The 21096-nt window shown below is 47.4% G+C and overlaps 1 protein-coding gene across 1 annotated transcript in view; it reads right to left on the bottom strand.

The window, feature by feature from the left end:
- LOC143782306 (NFX1-type zinc finger-containing protein 1-like) overlaps positions 1-21096 on the bottom strand; it is a 390131-nt gene that overhangs the window by 117403 nt on the left and 251632 nt on the right. The window contains exon 13 of the mRNA XM_077269621.1: positions 11170-11429. Within this exon, the coding sequence (XP_077125736.1) occupies positions 11170-11429 (260 nt within the window). The remainder of the gene's footprint in view (positions 1-11169; positions 11430-21096) is intronic.

The following is a 21096-nucleotide window of genomic DNA, read 5'->3' as shown; positions in this document are numbered from 1 at the left end:
CAGTAAACTGTGTCTGGGATTCATGAGCCAGTGTGCTATACATCTTGAGCTCCTGGCTGCACATTTTCCCACAGAGCGGGCTAAGGTGGGATTTATTATATCCCTCCTGTCGGACAGGGCGTTGGAGTGGGCAACGCCGCTGTGAGAGCGCGACGATCATGTTGTGCAGAGTGCTCCGCGGTTCTTGGGCATTCTAAAACAGGACTTTTTGGGACCTCATGTCACCCATGATACGGCGCTCCAACTGCTGGCATTGGCACAGGGTTCGTCCATGGTCAGTCATTTTGTGGTCCACTTCCGGACTTTGGCATCTGAGCTGGAGTGGCCGGATAAAGTCCTCAATCCTGTATTATGGAGAGGACTGGCTGACCATGTGAAGGACGCCTTGGCCACTAGGGAGATTCCTGCCACACTGGAGGAGCTAATAGCTATTTCTACCCGCATCGACCTTTGTTTTAACGAGCGAAGGTCGGAGCAAGCCCAGTGTAGGCAGAGGTTTCGGCTGGCTCCCACATTCGCCAAACCTCTGGAATCTCCAGTCCAGGCGTCCGAGCCACATGAGGCCATGGAGGTGTCAAGAGCTCGGACCGCTCGTGCACCCAAGGTCTGTCCTGTCTGCCAACAGTCAGGACATTATGCCAGGAAATGTCCCCAGCGGTCGGGAAAACGGTCAGCATCTAGTGGTTGTAGGAGGAGGTACACTAGACACGGCGACGGTTTCCTCCAAATTGTCCTTCAAGGGGACAACTACCTTAGGCCCATCCACTCATAAGGTAGAGCTTTGCGTGGATTCCGGGGTGGAGGGCAACTTCATGTCTTCTGCCTTCGCCCAACGGCACGGAATACCTCTGGTGATGCTCGCCAAACCAGTGACCGTACGAGTGGTGAATGGGTCAACACTGCCCTCACAGATAACACACCAGACCATCCCATTTACTCTTTCTATGCCGCCATCCCATCAGGAGATTATCTCCCTGCTAGTCATTCCCGAGGGAATTCATGAGGTCCTGTTAGGGATAACATGGCTACGCTACCACTCTCCTCATATAGAGAGGTCCTCTGGGAGAATTCTGGGATGGAGTGAATCCTGTGAGGGTAGATGTCTGAGGGAGTGCATTCAGGTTGCTACTACTGAAGTACCAGCAGATCTTTCCTCTCTCCCCAAGCACTACTGGCCCTATGCGGACGTGCTCTCCAAAAGGGCGGCAGAGACCCTTCCGCCCTACCGCCCCTATGACTGTCCTATTGACCTCTTGCCTGGTGCAGAGCCTCCCCGGGGTCAAGCCTATCCCTTATCTCTCCCGGAGACGGTGGCGATGTCCCAATACATCCAGGAGAATCCAGCAAGAGGATTCATTAGGAAGCCAGTGTCAAATGCAGGGGCGGGGTTCTTCTTTGTGCAGAAAAAGAATGGAGAATTACGTCTATGCATAGATTACAGGGGTCTTAACGCCATCAACGTTAAGAACAAGTATCCTCTGCCCCTGATATCTGAGCTCTTCGATAGGTTGCGGGGAGCGAGGGTATTTACTACGCTTGATCTGCGGGGTGCTTACAACCTGATTCGCATCCGTGAGGGGGACGAATGGAAGATGGCATTTAACACCAGGGACGGGCACTATGAATACCTGGTGATGCCCTTTGGGCTTTGTAATGCTCCTGCCTTTTTCCAAGGCTTTGTGAATGACATCTTCTGGGATCTGTTATCCACCTCAGTCGTAGTCTATCTGGATGATATTCTCATCTACTCTCCAGATATAGACTCCCACCGGAGAGATGTTTGCAAAGTCTTTGACCTCCTACGGGCAAACTCCCTCTATGCCAAGTAGGAGAAGTGTGTGTTTGAGCAGGAGTCCTTGTCTTTCTTGGGCTATATCATCTCCGCCCAGGGATTGGCTATAAATCCTGCCAAGCTACAGGCTGTAATGGACTGGCAAGAACCCCATTCTCTCAAAGCAGGGCAGCGCTTTATGGGGTTCATTAACTTATCGCCAGTTCATTCCCCACTTCTCTACTATGTAGCTCCCTTGGTAACCTTCACCAAGAAGGGAGCAAATCCCAAATTGTGGTCAGAGGAGGTCTCCAAGGCCTTCCTCTCTATTAAGTCCCACTTTGCTAGCGCTCCCATTCTACATCGCCCCGATGTAGATAAACCTTTCATAATGGAGGTTGATGCCTCATCTGTCGGTGCTGGAGCAGTGCTATTCCAAAAGGATGCTCACGGTCGGAAGCATCCTTGCTTCTTTTTCTCTAAGACCTTCACACCGGCGGAGAGGAATTAGTCCATCAGGGACAGGGAGTTGCTAGCTGTGAAGTTGGCCTTCTCGGTGTGGAGACACTTCCTGGAGGGGGCTCGTTTTCCCTTCCAAGTCTATACCGACCACAAAAATTTGGTTTACTTGCAGACTGCCCAACGGCTAAATTCTCGCCAGGCTAGGTGGTCCTTGTTCTTCTCCCGTTTCCACTTCACTCTCCATTATCTTTCCGGGGAGAAAAACATCCGTGCCGACGCTCTCTCCCGCTCCATAGTATCATCAGCGGAGGAGGAGCCTCGGTTAATTGTCCCTTCGGAGAGTCTTTAAGACCGTGGCCCCAGTTTCGCTAGAGTCTGTGCCCCCGGGCAAGACTTTTGTGCCATCTAATTTGTGACCGGAGGTCCTCTCTTGGGCTCACTCGTCCGGGGTGGGTGGCCATTTTGGGACTAAGGCTAGGTTCACATTGCGTTAATGTGTGCACGCTAACGGAGAGCGTTGCACGGCAAAAATGTCGCAATTAACGCAGTGCAACGGGTCCATTAGCGCACCCATTGACAGCAATGTGAAGTTTCCCTGTAGCGCATCGCTAGCCCGTGCCTTTTTCGGCTCGCGCTAGCGATGTGCCGTTCTTCTGTGGCGCGCCTCGGACGCTGCTTGCCCGAGGTCCGTTCGGGGATCTGCGAGAGCGGGGACATTAACGTGACCCCTAACGCGGCCCCTAAATAAACATTGCGTTAGCGCAATCCGCTAGCGCTAAACGGATTGCCCTAACGCAATGTGAACCTAGCCTAAGAGGACATCTGAGCTTCTGGCGAGGACGTACTGGTGGACACATATGGCCTTCGTCGGAGACTATATTCGGGTGTGTCTCCTGCGCCAAGAATAAGTCTCCTCAACAATGGCCTACTGGGTTACTTTACCCCCTGCCCGTGGCAGACAGGCCCTGGGAAATGGTCGGGATGGACTTTGCGGTGGGCTTACGCAAGTCCCGTAACTGCACCATTATTTTGGTTGTCAACGACCACTTTTCCAAAATAGTTCACTTGGTGCCTCTTCCATGGCTACCTTCTGCACGGGCCTTGGCAGCGTTGTTTATCAAGCATATTTTCCGCCTACATCGTATGCCAGACAAAATTGTCAGTGACCGGGGTCCCCAGTTTGCATCTCGGTTCTGGAGAGAGCTTTGTCGTCTACTCAGCATCGAGCTGAATCTCTCTTCAGCATACCATCCTGAGACGAATGGGTTGGTAGAGAGGGCAACCAGACCCTGGTCACTTACCTGCGACATTTTGCTTCAGCCAGGCAGGATGGCTGGGCATCCTTGCTACCATGGGCGGAGTTTGCACTGAACAGCGCCGTAGCTGTCTCCACTGGGCAGACCCCTTTCCTCCTTAACTACGGCTAGCATCCGCGGGTTCCTGTAACCATGCCCGTGTCTTCCGCCAACTACAGGGTGGCAGACTGGGCTGTGGAGGCACGTGACATTTGGGACCGCACACAGGATGCTATCCGGGCCTCAAAGGAGAGAATGAGGGTCTCCGCCGAAGCACATCGGCGCCCCACTCCGACCTTTGCTCCTGGCTTTGTGACTTTGTGTGGCTCTCCGCCCGTAATATCAGGCTGCGAGTTGAGTCCACTAAGTTTGTGCCTCGCTACTTGGGTCCCTTCAAGGTCCTGGAACAGGTCAACCCTGTGGTCTACCGTCTGGCCATTCCTCCTCGCCTAGGTATCACCGACAACTTTCATGTGTCCCTCCTAAAGCCCGTTCACATGTCCCGGTTTTCCGAGTCATCTGCCGGGACATCGGGTTCGTCCACGGATGATTACGAGGTGAACGCTATCATGGGGTGTAAGGTGATATGTGGCAAAAATTTATATTTGGTGGATTGGAAGGCTTATGGCCCAGAGGACAGGTCCTGGGAGCCTGCTGAACACATTCGAGCTCCAGAGCTCATTGCTGCCTTCGAGTGTAGCGAGGTCCGAGGGGGGGTAATGTTAGGTGTCGAGTTCCCACCGCTGCACATGGGGAATCTCGAACCATGTCCGCTGAAGTCTCCCATTCTCCTTCAGCTCCAGTGGAGCCTGCTCAGCAGAGGCGTTGGTCCCAGCATCTGGTTCAAGCAGATACTGTGCGTTTGGTTACAGCTGCCATTCCAGGCTCAGCCTTTGTAACCAGCATTGACCAGAGGCGAGCAGACGTTCCAGGGATTGCTTTTCTTCTACTGAGCATGCCCACGAGACGACCTCTCATTAGTGGTTGGGGGTCACATGCTCAGGTCCTGTAGCGGCTCCGATTGGAGCACTAGGAAGGTCCTGGAAGGCTACAGATATAAAAGGTTTGCATGACCGCTCGGCCATGCGCTAGTATCAATCAGTTATTGTGTGTGTGGATGTGTGCCTGTTCTGGTGAAAGCTTCGAATCATTCCCATCCCTAGTGTTGATGAATGCTCACGAATGTTGCAGCTGTATAGCGCCAGTTAGTGCCATACAGCACCAGGCATAATATATAGCGTCTAACAGCAGTGTTAGCCAGTGCAGCACCGTGCGCAACCAGTGCGCTTACCTGTCCCTAGTTAGGGCAGTTAATGGTGTTCGCCAGAGCGGCGCTGCACACACTCAGTGAGGTAAATCTTTATTTAGGTTTTTCCTTGGCACCGCAGTTGTGGCGCTGAGCGCTAGTGGTCTAGAGGGACTCTAACCCCGTGTCTTTGGGGCAGAGTCCTGTGACCCAATACTAGCGTTCACTCTGCAGTATTGTGGCCCTGTGACGTAACAGGGTTCGCTTCCTTACATACCGGGTGAAGCTAACCCGTGTGTGTTCACATTATACCACCATATATTGTCTGCCATTACCAAGCAGGAGGTGTCATCTCTGCACGGTGGACCCCAGGATGCGAACGCACCTTATACCATCCCTATAATTATTTGGTGCGTTCCACCAGCCCTAACAAGATGCTCCATATGAAAATATGCCCCATATTATGCTGCATAAAAGGTTAATGATGGCCCCATAAGAAGCTCAATAGAATATTATGCCCCATATAATGCTGCACGAAGGTTGATGGCCCCATAAGATGCTCCATAGAATATTATGCCCCATATGCTGCTCCATAAAGGTTGATGGCCCCATAAGATGCTCCGTAGAATATTATACCCCATATAATGATGCACAAAGGTTAATGGCTCCATAAGATGCTCCATAGAATATTATGCCCCATACAGTGCTGCACAAAGGTTGATGGCCCCACAAGATGCTCCATAGAATATTATGCCCCATATAATGCTGCACAAAGGTTGATTGCCTCACAAGATGCTCCATAGCATATTATGCCCCATATGCTGCTCCATAAAGGTTGATGGCCCCATAAGATGCTCCATAGAATATTATGCCCCATATAATGCCGCACAAAGGTTGATGGCCCCATAAGATGCTCCATAGAATATTATGCCCCATATAATGCTGCACAAAGGTTGATGGCCCCACAGGATGCTCCATAGAATATCATGCCCATATAATGCTGCACAAAGGTTGATGGCCCCATAATATGCTCCATAGCATATTATGCCCTATATGCTGCTCAATAAAGGTTGATGGCCCCATAAGATGCTCCATAGAATAATATGCCCCGTATGCTGTTGCTGCTGTGATTAAAACAAAAAGTTCCGGCTGGCTCAGGCCCCCGCCACTTGCGATATTCACCGGTCCCCATTCCATCACCGCGCGCAGCTGTGTCTTCCGGCTCTCTGCAGTGACTATTCAGGCAGAGGGTGCGCACTACCCACGTCATCACGCAGTCTAACCTAATCATCACAGCCAGAGGACGCGGAAGACAGAGCCCGGTGGTGGAACGGGGACAGGTGAACATCGCATGGCTCACCCTCCTCCATCATACTCACCCTCCTGGCGCGGTCCCTGCTTCTCCGATAGTTCCAGCAGCTTGTTCCTGTGTTCAGCGGTCACATGGCACCGCTCATTAACGTAATTAATATGCCCTCCGCCTTTGGGAGTGGAGTCGCGTCCATATTCATTACTTTAATGAGCCAGGTGACCGCTGAGCACAGGAAGAGCTACAGGTGCCAGAGACCATCTGAGAAGAAGGGAAGTGCAGAGACCGCGCCGGGAGCAGGTGAGTGATGTCACTGCCGCCACTCCTGCTGCTCCCCCACCGACCCCCTTGGACAATGACTCGAGTATAAGCCGAGAGGGGCACTTTTAGCCTAAAAATATGGGCTGAAAATCTCGGCTCATACTCGAGTATATACGGTAAATATTTTTTCTTCACTGTGCAATGGTATAAAATTCTGTGTCACACGTTTGGTGTCAATATGATCACTGCACCCCTGATGAATTCATTGAGAGGTTTAGTTCGTAAAATTGGGTGACTTATGTGAGCTTCTGATGTTCTAGCACCTCAGGGGCTCTGCCAATGTGACATGGCACCATCAAACCAGTGCAGCAAAATCTGCACTGTAATATGGCGCTACTTCTTCTGAGTTTTGCACCGTGCCTCAAAAGTAGTTTTCAACCACCACAGGGTATCGGTGAGCTCAGAAGAAATTGCATAACAAACTTTGGAGTCCATTATCTCCTGCTACCCTTGTGAAAATACAAAATTTGTGGCTTCTATGAAGCACCTGGGGTTTCAAGGTGCTCACCACACATCTAAATAAGTTCCCTGAGGGGTCTAGTTTCCAAAATGGTGTCATTTGTGGGGGGGAGTCCACTGTTTTGGCACATCAGGGGCTCTGCTAACACGACATGGTGTCCGCTAATTATTCCTGCAAATTTTACATTCAAAAAGTCAAATAGCGCTCCTTCACTTCCGAGCCTTGCCATGCACTCAAACAGTAATGTTTCCCAACATGTGGGGTATCAGCATACTCAGAAGAAATTGCACAACAAATTATATGGTGCAATTTCTCCAGATACCCTTATGAAAATGCAAAGTTTGAAGCTAGAAAAACATTTTTATTGGAAACATGTGATTTTTTTATTTTCACGGCTCAGCGCTATAAACTTCTGTAAAGCACCTGGGATTTCACGGTGCTCAAGAAACATCTAGATAAGATCCCTGAGGGGGTCTAGTTTCCAAAATGGTGTTGCTTGTTGAGGGATTCCACTGTCTAGGCCCATCAGCGGCTCTCCAAATGCGACATGGCGTCCGCTACTTATTCCACCAAATTTTACATTCAAAAAGTCACATGGCATTCCATCCCTTCCAAGCCCTGCCATGTGCCCAAATATATGGGGTATTGGCATGCTGAGGAGAAATTGCAAAACCAATTTTATGGTGAAATTTCTCCATTTACCCTTATGAAAATAAAAATAATTGGGTCTAAAGGAAAATTTTTGTTTATTTTTTCCTTTCACATTCCATTAATTCCTCTGAAGCACCTGAAGGGTTAGTAAACTTCTTGAATGTGGTTTTGAGTACCTTGAGAGGTGCAATTTTTAGAATGGTGTCACTTTTGGATATTTTCTGTCACATAGTTTTCCCGAAGTCACTTCAAATGTGATGTGGTCCCTAAAAAAATAGTTTTGTAAATTTTGTTAACCCTTATAACTTCCTAACAAAATTTTTAAAAAAAAAATTGTGCTAATGTAAAGTAGATATGTGGGAAATGCAGTTTGTTAGCTCTTTTGTGTGACATGACTGTCTGATATAAAGGCATAAAAATTAAAAGTTTGAAAATTGCAAAATTATCAAAATGTTTGTCAAATTTCCGATTGTTTAACAAATAACCGTAAGTCATATCAAAGAAATTTTACCACTATCATGAAGTACAATACAAGTCTTAGAATCAGTGGGATTCATTGAAGCATTCCAGACTTGTGACCTCAGAAAGTGACAATGGTCAGAATTTTAAAAAGTAGCCTGTACAGGAAGGTGAAAACAGGCTTCGGGATGAAGGGGTTAAAAGACCTTTAGTAGGGTAGAGAAATTTGAACATATATATTACTATATTATTTTTTGCTGATTTCCCCTGTAACTGGAGCTGTTACTGTTGCACCAATTACTAGAGAAATTCAAATTTCAGGCTGCATAGTAGAGCTGACTGCGTCTCCTAAGACCCAGTAGTTCCTCCTTCCCAAAACCTAGCAATTACATGATTACTGGATCTGGAGGAGGAAGCACTGTCAGTGTTTGCCAACCTGTATAATAAATGCTTGTTCAGCATTATGGAAAAAAATGGAATAAAAAGGTGGATTAACTCCACGCTGCTTGAAAGATAGAAGTCGAAATGGATATTCACAGTGGCGTATCTAGGGGAGGGGGCAGCTGGGGCATGTGCCCAGGGCACAGCTGGCAGGGGGGCGCAGTCGGGCCGCCTGATATGGCAGTCCGCAGTGTCTCCCCTGGCAGCTGCATTCTGCCGCCCCCCGGACTGGGAGTCAGCTGTTCTCTGTGCCGACTGTCAAGCTGACAGCCGGCACAGAGAAGCTGCAGCGCGCTGGCTCCCAGTAGTCAATTGTACTCGTATCTTACAGACACGAGTACAATTGAAGATCTGACTGCAGTGACTAGAACGGAGGTGATTTCGGGAGGTAATGATGTCACCGGAAGGGGTGGGGCCTCCTTCAGTCCAGTGAAGACACGATAGCAGGAAGCTGCTGAGGCTGCTGGAGAAAATATGTGGGAAATGAGGGGTTTCACTTGCACCATGGAGCCGTGTGAGGAGAGGATTGAGGGTCTGCAGCATGGAGCCGTGTGAGCAAATTACCGTGGTGTGTGGGGAATGGGGGGATGATGATGAGGGGCTGTGTAGTGGATGATGAGAGGCTGTGTGGGGAATGGAGGGATAATGAGGTGCTGTGTTGGGAAAGGGGGGATGATGAGGGGCTGTGTAGTGGATGATAAGAGGCTGTGTGGGGAATGGGGGGATGATGAGGGGCTGTGTAGTGGATAATAAGAGGCTGTGTGGGGAATGGGGGGATGATGAGGGGCTGTGTGGAGAATGGGGGGATGATGATGAGGGGCTGTGTAGTGGATGATGAGAGGCTGTGTGGGGAATGGAGGGATAATGATGAGGGGCTGTGTAGTGGATAATAAGAGCCTATGTGGGGAATGGGAGGATGATGAGGGGCTGTGTGGGGAGAAGGGGGGGATGATGAGGGTCTGTGTGGGAGAAGGGGTGATGTTGAGGGGCTTTGGGGGAGAAGGGGGGTGATGAGGGGCTGTATGGGGGTGATGGAAGGCTGTGTGGGTGATGATGAGGGCCTGTGCAGGAAATGGGGGGAATGATGAGAGGCTCTGTGGAGAAGCGGGGTGATGAGGGCCTTTGTGTGGAATGGGAGGATGAGGAGGGTCTCTATGGGGGATGCTGAGGGGCTTTGGGGAATGGAGGGGCTGTATGGGGAATGGGGGGGATGATGGGGGCCTGTGTGGGGAATGGGGGAGTGATAAGGGGCTGTGTGGGGAATGGGGGGATGATGAGGGGCTGAGGGGGAGATGGGGTTGATGAGGGGCTGTGGGGGGATGAGGAGATGGGGGTGATGAGGGGCTGTGTGAGGAATGGGGGGATTTATTGTGTGGGGAGAATTGGAGTGGAGATGGGGGGATTTAATGTGTGGGGGAGATTTGAAGACAAAATGAAGAGCAAAGGGGGAGATGGGGGCATATATGAGGAAACAGTACAGGGGAATGGGTTGGCATGTATGAGGAAACAGTACAGGGGAATGAGGGCAAGTATGAGGAAACATGTACAAGGGTCATGGGATGTGTGCAGACACAGTATGGGGAGTCAGGTGAGCAGGCAGTATAGAAAGTGAGGGGGTAAATATATGAGGAGACAGTATGGTGAACAGGAGGGATGTGAGAGGAGACACTGTGAGGAGGGAGTGGAATAGTATGAGGAAACAGTATGGGGGGAGAAAAGTGAGTGGGAACAGAATAGAAACTGAGTAGTGGGGGCGTAGCATGGAGGGACAGTGTAAGGGCACAGCCAGGAAGGGGGAGTGTGATGAGAGAGTACGGGGGGGGGGGGGGGGACACACAGTATGAGGAAAGTGTGAAGAGGGGGCCGGTATGGAAAGGAGAGGTCAGTGTGAAGAGCATGTACCATAAGTAGGACAGTGTGGGGGGTCATATTTTGTGCAGACAATAATAGTGAGGGGCAATTTTTTATTCAGGAGCATTATAATGACACTTGTATCTTTAAGGGCATCATGTGGAGATTTTCTGCAAATGAGCGGAGAAGATGTAAGTCTGCAGAGACGGCTGTGGATGAGAAAACTCATCATGGAGTCTGGACAAGATGAAGAAAAGAAGGAGAACGGCTCTAGAGACGACATCATCTATAAGGTACCTGGATGTTATCTGTGATACTAACTTTCGTGTTTTTATTTATATTAGGAGCATTAAGGGCTCTATCTGGTGAGTAAAATCTGATTAGAGGTATCTCTTAATACCCACATAAGACCCTATTGCGCTTTTACTTTCTTTCCAGCTTTTTATTGTTCAGCATTATGAACACAGTGAGTCTGAAGGTAAAAAATGGTAATATACCATGTTTTTCTTCTCTGTGGGGAGCCTGGCTGCTGTGCCTCACAGCTAGCTCTCTACACTCACAAGCTGCTTACTATGCAATGATGTTAGAAGGTCAGTGCAGAGTAAAGTGTGGACTAAGCCAAACATTTATAGTCTAGTTGTAGTTAAAGATCATGTAAACTTGTAATTTGACAGAATTGAGAATACTAGCATATGTATAAATCTGTGTATCTTAACAGTTCATATTTTAAGAGTTTCCCAACACAGAGAACATACTGTATGTGACAGTTATTGGAATATAACATCAAAATATGACCTGTTGGGATTCCTATACACTTCTAATTAATAAAGAGTATTTATTGTTCAATGAAAGACTACACGATTTTCTAGTAAACTTTCTGTATCTATTTCTCAGGAGGATTACCTGCCAGCCATCTTGATAATCTGATTCTGTATCAGTTCCATGATCTTCACTTTCTTGTTCATCTTCACGCTTATCTGGTACAAATAACAAAGACTCTTTCTTTGACATTTCTGCAATCCGTCGGGCTATTTTGATTTCACGTTTAATGTCATCATCTTCTTCAATCATTCGTTCAGTTTCGGCTAGTTCAGCTTCATCTGTTACTTTTATGAACTCATCATCTTCAGCCTCCATAGACATGGAATCTACACTGAGTTCATCTGGAAGAGATAACAAATAGTGATCATCACATAAACAGAATGATAAGTTTGAAAAGGGGTACTTCAAAAGGCATGGAAACCTCTTTTTAAGGGGTTGGTATCCCACGAGTTGAAAAAAGAAAATCTCTAACTATATTCACTGTAAAAACACCATTGTCCACGGTAATTTTCACCCATTTTAGCTTCTTTACTCATTCCTCTGTTATTCTGGTCACTTCACTTTTTTTGGATGGACAGACTACACCATGTGGCCTGGAAGAAGCAGAATGTCGGCTTCTTTTTTTAAATCCTGCCACCAACCTTTAGAGGAAGGAGTCCCTCACACATGGCCTCAGCATCCCAATAAAAAAACTACTGATTTATCTATCTACTTTAATGCTGTCAGATCATTACATAACATGAAGTAGAGGAACAGAGCAGAGAAGCTGTTGAGAACCTTGGATCCCCACTAAAGGTTGACGATCATTTCAGCCATGGGAGGATAACTTTTACTGGATTATATTAAAAATATCTATCCTAAGGTGCATGTAAACCATGCTTTGAAAAAGTGCTAAGTGCAACACAAATAAAGAAGTGAAAAAAATAAAAAGGCAGTATAAAAAGATGTATACCACTGTTATATTGTACCGGACCTATTAGATACCAGAGTGTCTCTTTATATAATCCAAATGGACGGACGCTCAATCAAATTCCGTATACATAGAGCCCTTTTACCAGTTACTGCATATACCGGGGTTTTATATGTTTCATTAGGTATAACCAGTATACCATCATGCACCGATCTGTGAGCACGCTTTCTTTAATGCCAGAACAATACCAACACGCTACGATGATTTATGAATCCCACATCAAAGGATTGATCGCTACCTTCGATCAGATGCATATGCAGTATTGCAAAATTAGAACATTCTAGTGGTATATAGTCAACATGCTCGTCCACATAATAATCTTATAATAATAATCTTTATTTTTATGGGGCTCACAATCTAAATTCCCTATCAGTATGTCTTTGGAATGTGGGAGGAAACCGGAGTGCCCGGAGGAAACCCACGCAAACACGGAGAGAACATACAAACTCTTTGCAGATGTTGTCCAAGGTGGGATTAGAACCCAGGACTCCAGCGCTGCAAGGCTGCTGTGCTAAACACTGCGCCACCGTGCTGCCCACATAATGTTATAGAGATGTACCACCATCGGCGGCTATCCCTGCTACATGTCCCTATTGATAACTACACTTATAGGAAGGAAGAAGAGTTAAGTTGTTCGTTCAATCCTTTCGGATTAACGGCTTGTAGGCGAAAAATCCATTTGGTTTCTCTCTGCAAGACGCCTCTATCCCAATTTCCTCCTCTTTGTGTTTTGGGCACCCGATCTATCCCCATGAATTTCACCATCCTCATGTCCCCATTGTGCATATTATTGATGTGATTAGCCACAGGGGTATCTCTATGATTGACAATGTCTCTGTGGTGCTCACCTACCCTGCTCAATTCCCTGGTGGTTTTCCCTACGTATTCCATACCACATTCACATGTCATTTTATAGATAACCCCTTTCGATTTGCAATTGATGAAGTGGTTTATTTTAAAACTTCTTCCCGTCACATTGCTTACAAAATCTCTTCCCTGGCTAATGGAGCTACAATATTGACAACTTCCACATCTGTAGCATCCCTTAATCTTAGTATCTAACCAGGTGGAATTAGTTGGACCAGGGGGGACAAAATGGCTGTGGACAATCCTATTCTTAATGGACCTACCTCTTCTGAACGTGATTTGGGGGGTGGGAGTAACCACACCTTTTAGATCCTCGTCCATCTGCAAATTGGGCCAATGACGCTGTATAATCTCTCTCAGAACTTTTGCACCATTGGTGTACTTTGTAATAAACCTGATGGTTTCATCATTTCTCTCCTTCTTCTGTGCAGATGGGTTGAGTAACTCACTCCTATCCTTCTCGGCCGCAGATCTATAGGCCTCCCTGAGGACTGGGTCTGGATAGCCTCGTTCACAAAAGCGTTTCCTCAGGTCTTTAGCCTGTTCCCTATATCTACTTTGATCTGAACAATTCCTCTGTATCCGAAGATACTGGCCTTTCAGAATACCCCACCTGAGTGGGGCCGGGTGATTTGACTCCCATCTCAGGAGGGAATTTGAAGCTGTGGGTTTTCTGTATGTGCTGGTTATTAATTCACCGTCTCTCCCTCTTTCAATCAGAAAGTCCAGAAAAGGAAGCCTAGAGGTATTAGTTTCATGTGTAAAGGATAGGCCTGGGTCATTAGAATTAAGGCCCGCCACAAAAGTACTAAAGCTGATTTCATTTCCTCTCCATATGACGAACACGTCGTCTATATATCTTAAACACAAGACGATGTTGTCTTCAATCATAAACGTGGTTTCTCCAAAAACAACATTTTCCTCCCACCAGCCCAGGAGCAGATTCGCCTAACCCAATTTAGCTGCAGATGTGTGTTGGTATCTTTGTATGCGTAAAAGTACAGTGTGATAATCAGAGCATCCTTGTTTGTACCTGATCCATAATGTATATACAGAATGACGGTGGATGGAAGAAACCAGGGCCGGACTGGCCATCGGGCAGTTCTGGCAAATGCCAGAAGGGCCGGTGGCAGTAGTGGGCCGCTCGAGTGTGCCGCTGTCGGCGCACTCCCGGCCCCGCATTCAACTATACCGGCGTCATAGACGCCGGTACAGTTGAATGCAATGATGGAGGAGAGAGCGTCTGCTGACGCTTCCTCTCCCATCATTCCCCGCTCTGCCTGCCGCTGACACTGCGGGTGCGCGATGACGTCATATCATCGCGCACCTGCTGTGTGACCGGGCGGGCAAACTGTGACTGCTGAGACCAGAGCCAGATCCAGAGCAGCGCGGGGCAGGAGGAAAGGTGAGTAGAGTGTTTTTTTTGTTTTTTTTTTATCAATGAGTGATGACTGGATTGTGGAGCTATTGGGGGGGGGGGCTGTGCTGCATTCCATTCTATGGGCCTGTGCTGCATTATATTCTATGGACCTGTGCTGCATTGTATTCTATGGGCCTGTGCTGCATTCCATTCTATGGGCCTGTGCTGCATTGTATTCTATGGGCCTGTGCTGCATTGTATTCTATGGGCCTGTGCTGCATTCCATTCTATGGGCCTCTGCTGCATTATATTCTATGGGCCTGTGCTGCATTGTATTCTATGGGCCTGTGCTGCATTCCATTCTATGGGCCTGTGCTGCATTATATTCTATGGGCCTGTGCTGCATTGTATTCTATGGGCCTCTGCTGCATTATATTCTATGGGCCTGTGCTGCATTGTATTCTATGGGAGCTGTGCTGCATTCCATTCTATGGGCCTGTGCTGCATTATATTCTATTGGCCTGTGCTGCATTGTATTCTATGGGCCTGTGCTGCATTGTATTCTATGGACCTGTGCTGCATTCCATTCTATGGGCCTGTGCTACATTCCATTCTATGGGCCTCTGCTGCATTATATTCTATGGGCCTGTGCTGCATTGTATTCTATGGGGCTGTGCTGCATTATATTCTATGGGGCTGTGCTGCATTCCATTCTATGGGCCTCTGCTGCATTATATTCTATGGGGCTGTGCTGCATTCCATTCTATGGGGCTGTGCTGCATTCCATTCTATGGGCCTGTGCTGCATTGTATTCTATGGGCCTGTGCTGCATTGTATTCTATGGGCCTGTGCTGCATTCCATTCTATGGGCCTGTGCTGCATTCCATTCTATGGGCCTGTGCTGCATTCCATTCTATGGGCCTGTGCTGCATTATATTCTATGGGCCTGTGCTGCATTATATTCTATGGGCCTGTGCTGCATTCCATTCTATGGGCCTGTGCTGCATTATATTCTATGGGCCTGTGCTGCATTATATTCTATGGGGCTGTGCTGCATTATAATCTATGGGGCTGTGCTGCATTCCATTCTATGGGCCTGTGCTGCATTATATTCTATGGGCCTGTTCTGCATTATATTCTATGGGGCTGTGCTGCATTATATTCTATGGGGCTGTGCTGCATTATATTCTATGGGGCTGTGCTGCATTACATTCTATGGGGGCTGGCTGTATTACATTCTATGGGGGCTGACTGTATTACATTCTATGGGGCTGTGCTGCATTACATTCTATGGGGGCTGTGCAGCCTTACATTCTATGGGGCTGTGCTGTATTATAGTCTATGGGGGCTGGCTGTATTACATTCTATGGGGGCTGTGCTGTATTACATTCTATGGGGGCTGTGCAGCATTACATTCTATGGGGCTGTGCTGTATTATAGTCTATGGGGGCTGGCTGTATTACATTCTATGGGGGCTGGCTGCATTACATTCTATGGGGGCTGTGCTGCATTACATTCTATGGGGGCTGTGCTGCGTTACATTCTATGGGGGCTGGCTGTATTACATTCTATGGGGGCTGGCTGTATTACATTCTATGGGGCTGTGCTGCATTACATTCTATGAGGGCTGTGCTGCATTACATTCTATGGGGGCTGTGCTGCATTACATTCTATGGGGGCTGTGCAGCATTACATTCTATGGGGCTGTGCTGTATTATAGTCTATGGGGGCTGGCTGTATTACATTCTATGGGGGCTGTGCTGTATTACATTCTATGGGGGCTGTGCAGCATTACATTCTATGGGGCTGTGCTGTATTATAGTCTATGGGGGCTGGCTGTATTACATTCTATGGGGGCTGGCTGCATTACATTCTATGGAGGCTGTGCTGCATTACATTCTATGGGGGCTGTGCTGCATTACATTCTATGGGGGCTGGCTGTATTACATTCTATGGGGGCTGGCTGTATTACATTCTATGGGGCTGTGCTGCATTACATTCTATGGGGGCTGTGCTGCATTACATTCTATGGGGGCTGTGCTGCATTACATTCTATGGGGGCTGTGCAGCATTACATTCTATGGGGCTGTGCTGTATTATAGTCTATGGGGGCTGGCTGTATTACATTCTATGGGGGCTGAGCTGTAATGCTGGATACAGCTGTAATTATATGTTATATAGTCGTGTTACACTCCCCTCACTTCTTGTAGCCTACAAGTGTACAAAGATATTATACAGTCACCATGTGACAAGTGGGCCTGTGTGACTTCAAATGCCAGGGCTGAATTTTAGTCCCAGTCCGGCCCTGGAAGAAACGCTGAAAACCTGTACATATCTTAAAAGGCCTAGGCCGAGTATGAACTACTCTACCTATATGATTATATCGCCTGTAGTATCAGTATACCTCAGTTAATTGCGGCGTTTGGAGAGGTAATGGAGGTGGAATATTACAGTAAGTTTGCAGCGGGCAGCGTTGCTCGCGGACCGGAAGTGACGTTGGCGGTTCATGGGTTACCGCTTGCTATCAGGCGTGATACAACCACAACGGCGCATGCGCTCATATTCCGGAAGTGGGGATCCCGGCATCCGGAAGTGCAGCGCCACGATGTTTGAATAATCTACTTAAGGCAGGTAATTTCAAGAGCGTGTCAGCTCTGCTCCTAATGTCACTATCCCCTGATGAATCAATGTGAAGAAATGCGTCGGGAGACATTGCGGTACAAGGGAACCATGTAGCAATATCAGAATGTACACTACCGGTGACGACCCTGTCTGTACCTATGGGTTTTCCAGCAAGTAACTCTGCGGACCCAGATGAGTATATTGATAACGCTATTCCAGTTCACTATCTTGAACCTATGCTACATGTATTGGCATTTGATGTATTCACACATATATAGTGAACAAAGATTGCGTGATTGAGATGTGATTCTTGGTACATCTCTATAACATTATGTGGACGAGCATGTTGACTATATACCACTAGAATGTTCTAATTTTTCAATACTGCATATGCATCTGATCGAAGGTAGCGATCAATCCTTGATGTGGGATTAATTTCATAAATCGTCGTAGCGTGTTGGTATTGTTCTGGCATTAAAGAAAGCGTGCTCACAGATCGGTGCATGATGGTATACCGGTTATACCTAATGAAACATATAAAACCCCGGTATATGCAGTAACTGGTAAAAGGACTCTATGTATACGGAATTTGATTGAGCGTCCGTCCATTTGAATTATATAAAGAGACACTCTGGTATCTAATAGGTCCGGTACAATATAACAGTGGTATACATCTTTTTATTCTGCATTTTTATTTTTTTTACTTCTTTATTTGTGTTGCACTTAGCACTTTTTCAATTCTCGGTTTACATGCACCTTAGGATAGATATTTTTAATATAATCCAGTAAAAGTTATGTTTTAATTTTTGAATTAATATCCGTTGCTACTCTTACAAAATTTGTCGGATTTACAAATAAGGCCCTTGCTGAAATATCAGCCATGGGAGGAACAGCAGGAGCAATAAACCTGTAATATATACACAAAACCACAAACTATTTTTAATAGATGTATAATGTAAGTACACCGCTTTTGACATGACTTGTTGAGTTTTAAATAATACTTTTCTTAAACATAAAGGGAATCTGTCACCATATTTTTGCCAGCTAATCTGTGAGCAGCAAATATAGTGACAGATACCCTGATTCCAGCAGTATGTCACTTCCTGGGCTGATTGCTATAGTTTTGATAAAATCACTGTTTTATCAGCAGGAAAATATCACTAGAGGGCCAATAACTTGCCGCTATCTACTCCTCCATATTCATGAGCTCTGTATTTCCCCCCCACAGATTTTCAGCTTTTTGCCTGTGTACAGAGTAGGCTGTTAATCAGTGGTGTGAGTTGGGTCATACAGAGCTCAGCATTCTATCACAGACAAAACAGTGATTTTATCAAAACTGGCACAATCAGCCCAGTAACTAACACTTCACTGGAATCAGGCTATCTGCTCCTATAACATGACCTCAGATGGGGTAGCAAAAACATGGGTTAGCAAAAATTTCATTAAAAAGCATGTATTTTTGTTTTTAATTAATTGCTGCAATAAGGCTTCATTAAAAATTATATAATTTTAGACTTACACTCAGATGCCTGAAACTTACACCAAAGATCATTTTGAATATCCATACATCCATCGCTAAAGTCAAAAGAGATACACTAAGACATTTTTATCAGTGGCAAGATCCAGTAGCCTCAGACACTGGAGGCCAACCGCAGCTCCTACTATTGCAGAGTGAGTGAATGAGGTTGACTATTTTTCCTATTTATGGAGTAGATTACAGCAGATGATTTGATGCTTTCTACCACATATGGTTTGTCTGGATAGACCTTAAGTATGGCACAAATTTACTTCAATGGCTGGACTGAGGATACAGCTGAAAAACTCCTTTTTATACATCTCTCCTTTCCCCGATCCTAAGTATACTTCCTTCTGACCCTCTTTCCAGTGTGGCAATAGTTTTTTGATGATTTACCTTAATGATTAAATAAGCAGTCCATGAAGATTTTTTTTAAATAATTCTGTGTGCATGTGGTGATTTGTCATCCACCATCTTAACTTGGGTCTGCTGCACTTTGGTTAGTGTAATTGGTTGGAGGCCTCAGACAGGTAAGCATCTCTGCCTGTGTAATGGTTTTTTGTCTTGATTTTTTTTTTTTCCCTCTTATGGTTTTTTTTCCTTGTTGTTAGCGTTAGGACCGGCAATATGTGAGGACCCTTGACGTGGGTTGCCGGCTTAAGTATTGTGGCCATAATACCAACTAATACCTTACATACATTGTTATGTTTTTGGACACGTCATTTTTTCAGGGTGCAGCTGGGCCCTAGATGGCTCTGTATACTGTGGCCTCTGTTCACACAGGATGCATGATAGCAATGGCTGGCCCGCTATATGGCGTTACTAATAGGCCTGAGCCATATGCTTTGTATTTCTGTGTGAACATGCCACATACAGATCATTTTTGCGCAGGTGTGCTAGGCGGCCAAATCCTGATTGTAGGCTGGCTTGCAGTATTGGTATTATTGCACCTGTGCATTTGTCATCCACCATCTTAACTTGGGTCCGCTGCACTTTGGTTAGTGTAATTGGTTGGAGGCCTCAGACAGGTAAGCATCTCTGCCTGTGTAATGGTTTTTTGCATGTAGAGTGCCCGCTAGGGCCGTGGGGTACTCGGGCCGGATAGGACGGTTCTTCGGGGATATTGTCACGGCAGCAGTGACCCGGTTCGTGGCCCTGGGTGTCCAATGAAAGTGAATTGAAAGGGGAAAATAAAGTTTATGGCGGGGGTGGTTGTGAAGCCACCCGTGATGTTCGGCAATAAGGAGATGGCCAACGCTGCGGTTCAGGTCCACTGGGGCAGTTGGTGATGCAGCAGAGATGTTACAGCTCTCCACGGGTAGAGCTAGGCCCCAGGGCAGTTAAGGAGTTAAAGGGAACCTATCACCCCGTTTTTTAAAGATTAGATAAAAATAGTGTGAAATAGGGGCAGAGCTGGGCTTTACATTACTGCCTTTTTGGAGCCTTTACACCCCCGTTAGGCTGCCGAAATACCTTAGTGAAGTGTCCGTTTTGTCCTGTCACTCAAGCTGGTCAGGTCGGATGGGCGTGGTCACAGCGCTGTTTCTCCCCCAGGATCCTGCTCATCATTACGTTGGTGGCGTAGTGGTGTGCGCATGTCCAGCAGATGAATCCACTGCCCAGGAGATGAATAACGGCGCGGTCTTCGCTATTCAGCCGTTTACCGGTGGGCGCGGCCATCTTTCCTGTGGCCGCGCCTGCGCAGATGGAGCGCTCTGCTGCCCGGGGCTTCAGGAAAATGGCCGCCGCGATCTCCATCTGCGCACGCGCGGAATCCCGCGGCCATTTTCCTGAAGCCCCGGGCAGCAGAGCGCTCCATCTGCGCAGGCGCGGCCACAGGAAAGATGGCCGCGCCCACCGGTAAACGGCTGAATAGCGAAGACCGCGCCGTTATTCATCTCCTGGGCAGTGGATTCATCTGCTGGACATGCGCACACCACTACGCCACCAACGTAATGATGAGCAGGATCCTGGGGGACAAACAGCGCTGTGACCACGCCCATCCGACCTGACCAGCTTGAGTGACAGGACAAAACGGCCACTTCACAAAGGTATTTGGGCAGCCTAACGGGGGTGTAAAGGCACCAAAGAGGCACTAATGTAAAGCCCAGCTCTGCCCCTATTTCACACTATTTTTATCTAATCTTTAAAAAACGGGGTGATAGGTTCCCTTTAAAGTCAATGATGGTGAATGTTATAGTGCAGGGCAGGTGACGCAGTAAATAATTTTGAGGACACAGCAGGGTGCAGTTTCCACACTTTACTCACAGTTCTTAGATGCAGTCCCTAGCCAGGTGCTGTTTCATCCGGGTCTGTGGTCCAGCCAGCTCTCAGGTAATTTGGGGTTCACTTTCCCGAGACTCCCTTACTTATGTGCCTTCCCTGGCCGTCTCTCTGTGCTGGCTTCCACCTCCTGCCCTGCGCCTCACACACAGTGTCCAAAGCCAGCAGCCTCGGATCCTGTCGGGCGACGTCCTCCTGGTCCTCTTCATCCACTTCTCCTCACCAACTCCCTAACTGATTAACTCACTCCTCCCTCTCGTTTCAATGACAACTCTCACAACTGACACTCTCTCCGCCATCACCCTCTACCTATTCCCCCCTCCAGCCTGAGATGGGGCCCTCCCTCAATAGGGTCTGCCCAGATCCCCTGGCCTAGAGTGATGTGGTGTT

The sequence above is a fragment of the Ranitomeya variabilis genome, chromosome 6 (genome assembly GCF_051348905.1).
Source record: "Ranitomeya variabilis isolate aRanVar5 chromosome 6, aRanVar5.hap1, whole genome shotgun sequence".
NCBI lineage: Eukaryota > Metazoa > Chordata > Amphibia > Anura > Dendrobatidae > Ranitomeya > Ranitomeya variabilis.
The sequence above is the reverse complement of the archived record's forward strand: the minus strand, read 5'-3'. Positions and strand labels throughout refer to the sequence as shown.